The following is a 3,617-nucleotide window of genomic DNA, read 5'->3' on the forward strand; positions in this document are numbered from 1 at the left end:
GTGTATATATTTTTATTTTATTAAATAGAACATTGTCTTACGTTCCTTGGATGAGTGTTGTGCTCCATGTCGGCTTACCGCTAAGGGCGCTGTGGGTGAAATTTTAAATTTAGTCAACGTTTTTACAGAGGCAAAAGTTGTTACTCTTGTGTTACGGTACTGTTACTGTTACAGTTGTTATTGTTAGGGCCTACTTCTATTTTCTAGTGATTATGAACAAGATATTACAAATAAACGTTAACATTTAGGCCTAAGTACCAAAATATTAATACAATTAATGATAGGCGACAATAATACTCCTAATTTAAGACTTTAATAAACGTAAGTAAAATAAATAAAAATTTTGATTGTTATTAGAAAAATGAATTAACAATTCATATTAACAATTCCATCATTATTTTTATGGATATGATTAGCTATGTTATTATTAGAGTCGGTTTTTTAAACTTACATGTATAGTAATAAGACGGGGACGACTTAAGCACGACCAATCCATATCCAATTATCATCATTACAACGAATGCTAATATTACTGAGGATGATTTAGCCATTGTTTCACCATTAAGCTGGACATACAACTGTAATCAAAGGATACGTGCATTCAGTGTAGGTTTATTACTTGAAAGTTAGGCAATAAAGGTAGGTTGCGCTGCCCTTCAAGCATCTTAGTAATATCTAAAACCAAATTCTTGGCTCGACAAAGTTGAATTTTCCTAAAGTAGTGAACAGTAGGGCTTTGCTGTATTGCTTATTGTCAAATCGACAATGGATCCTTAGTAGAATGCCGAATCAGCAAAATATTGAGAAATCATCGATCACGCTAGGATGTTTTTTTTTAATAATTTAAACACAAATCCTAAACATATGTTTTAGTTTTATGTAGTGGCATGATTTAGAATTAGAACGAGAACCAGAACGCACCATGTAAATACCTCTAGGGCCTCGGCTTCCTCCAAAAGTAGAAAATACAAAAATGCAAAAAAGAAAGCACTCTTGCTTATAATTATAAAACAAGTATTGTTTTATTTACTCGGCAGGTTTGATATATCTATTCTAAGATAAAATTATTATTAATTAGATATTAATATGCCAAATTTTAAGGCACGACGTCATACATTGAGAATTATGTGGCTGCAAAATCTTCTGAAGAATGATGACAAATGTTTTTGGAAATGCATCCCCTACTTTCATTTTAATAAAATAGGTAGAGACCTTTTTGTTTTTAAATCACCGCATGTTATAGAAGCAGTGAATGTTAATATGCCGCATTTCTACAAAGAAGCTGTTGAAGCCTGGAGGGTAGTAGGAGGAGGGTTAACACATGAACCTGTGACAGCAAATGAAATCTATAAGGAGTATATCTGGGGAAACCCTCATATAAAGATGGATAATAGAGTTTTATACTCCCGTACATGTATTGATTCTGGTATTGTTAAAATTCAAGATATAATTCAAAATGGTATATTAATTAACCCCAAAGCTTTTAAAGATAAGTTAGTACATTGCTGTAACTGGATATCAGATATTGGACTGTTAAAAATGCAATCCCTAAAAAGTGGTTAATAATTCTAGAACATAACGTAATAAAACCCAAAGAAAACATAGATAATTTCCAAATTATGGAGTATGATAGCTCTAAATCTATACTTCATTGTTCAAAGTAAATAATAAATTTATATAGCAGAACATAATTCTAAAGGAATTTATTCAGCCGAAAGGAATGATGTACTGGCAAAGTGTGCTAGACGATGATCGTGTTGAATGGAAAAACATATGGAAAAAAAAATTATGAAATTTATGAGATTAAACTCAAACAACTAAATTTCAAACTATTGCATGCCATCCTTATATCAAATAAAAAACTATACCAATATAAATTAATTAGATCTCCGTTATGTACACTTTGTGGTTTAATAGATGATTATATACATATGTTTCTACATTGTAAGCGAATAAAGGGATACTGGTCTAATATCAACCGGGTGTTAAAAAACAATGGATTTATAGTAGATAGAAATATGAATACAATTGTTAAGGGAATTCACAATATAGAAGATAAATACAATACTGTAAATGAACTCATGACCTTGGCAACCTTTGTAATTTATAAAACATGGCTAATATCACGTGAAAACATCACTGAGCTATCAAAGCCTATTATACCAATCTTTTATGCTGAGCTTAAATATAGAAAAAAACTTGCAGGAAAAAATTATATTAGAAAAAGCTTGTAAATTTAAGAATTTAATAATTGATATATAATAAAATCCATTTTTTGATGTATTATGTGATTATTATTATGATTATGATTATTATTATTATTAATAATGTTATAATTATTATTACTATTATTATTATTAATAATATTATTGATTGTGATTATTATTATTAATATTATTATTATTATTTATTATTATTATTGTGATTATTATGGTGGTAATTTAATAATTTTGGTCAACAAGTAAAAAAGAATGAAAATAAGAAACAACTTGTTTTGTACACAATCATTAAGAGATGTTAATGAATACTTTATAATAATATACTGTAATAATATTTGTGATTAAATGACCTTTGGTCAACAAAAAAAAAAACATTCATTACAAATTAAAAGAGGTGTTGCTATACCATTGTAGGTGAAAGAATATTAAAACGATAATGTAATTTTAAAATGTTGAATTATGAAATTAAAAATATAGGCTGGGCCTAGCTAGACATTGTAGATCAAAGACGATTAAAACGATAATGTAATTTTAAAATGTTGAATGATGAAATTAAAAATATAGGCTGGGCCTAGCTAGACTAATAAAACGGTACAATAATAATTTTCACATTTTGGGAAGTGCAAGGGGTTTTTGGTGGCATAATTTTCAGCAAATTGCGCGCAACATTTACATTGAATGTTATTGCTTAATTGTTCATTGTACCATTGAATTGTTGTACAATCATGACTTCTTGTTAATTTTGAAATCAAAAACGTTTAATTGAAATTTAAATGCTATAATCTATTTTACATATTACAAAATTATTTGTATATCTTATTTGAATATTATGAATACAACGTCTTCCTATATACGTTTCTTCTTTTTTTATCTGCACCCAATTTAGACCTGTGAAAATCCAAAATTCAACTGGTTTTGTTTTAATCCTGAATTATTTGCCAAAATTCACCAAATCACCAAACCGAAATTGCAAATTATAGGCCTACACGTAATTTGCAACGCAAGGTCTGGTGCAATATAATCATCAACTCAATCCCGTCGTACCAGGATTTTCCAGTGTGGGGACGGGAGGAGGACGGCCGAAACTTCAATATGGAGGCGTTCAAAAGCAGAAAAATCGAATGTAATGAAATTGAGGTGAGTATACTCCTGGAGAGCTAAGTACTATTGATGAGATTCCAGATGCCCCATTAAAACTAGCTGAAATTTTGCACGATTTAATGGTTTCTAACAAAATAAATGCTTTAAAAACTAAACTTCTTTGGCTTTGTTTTATGTTAACATATTATTCTATTATTTTTTTTCCTTCTAATTAACTATTGCTTCGAGGAAAAAAAAATGGATACTTACCTTCACAGATACACAAATCGAAATTGAGTTTTGATCCGCTAAATGTTT

The 3,617-nt window shown here is 29.2% G+C and overlaps 1 protein-coding gene across 1 annotated transcript in view; it reads right to left on the reverse strand.

Annotated features, from left to right (window-relative positions):
- LOC117121188 (carbohydrate sulfotransferase 11-like) overlaps window positions 1-3,617 on the reverse strand; it is a 5,784-nt gene extending 2,167 nt beyond the window's left edge. Inside the window, exons 1-3 of the mRNA XM_033266300.1 lie at window positions 3,570-3,617; window positions 452-578; window positions 42-89 (exon numbers count right to left, since the gene is read on the reverse strand). Coding sequence (XP_033122191.1) covers window positions 42-89; window positions 452-551 — 148 coding nt within the window. The 5' untranslated portion in view covers window positions 552-578; window positions 3,570-3,617. The remainder of the gene's footprint in view (window positions 1-41; window positions 90-451; window positions 579-3,569) is intronic.

This window comes from Anneissia japonica, unplaced genomic scaffold, assembly GCF_011630105.1.
Source record: "Anneissia japonica isolate Jap-2015-1 unplaced genomic scaffold, ASM1163010v1 scaffold993_len1110182_cov180, whole genome shotgun sequence".
Classification (NCBI taxonomy): Eukaryota; Metazoa; Echinodermata; class Crinoidea; order Comatulida; family Comatulidae; genus Anneissia; species Anneissia japonica.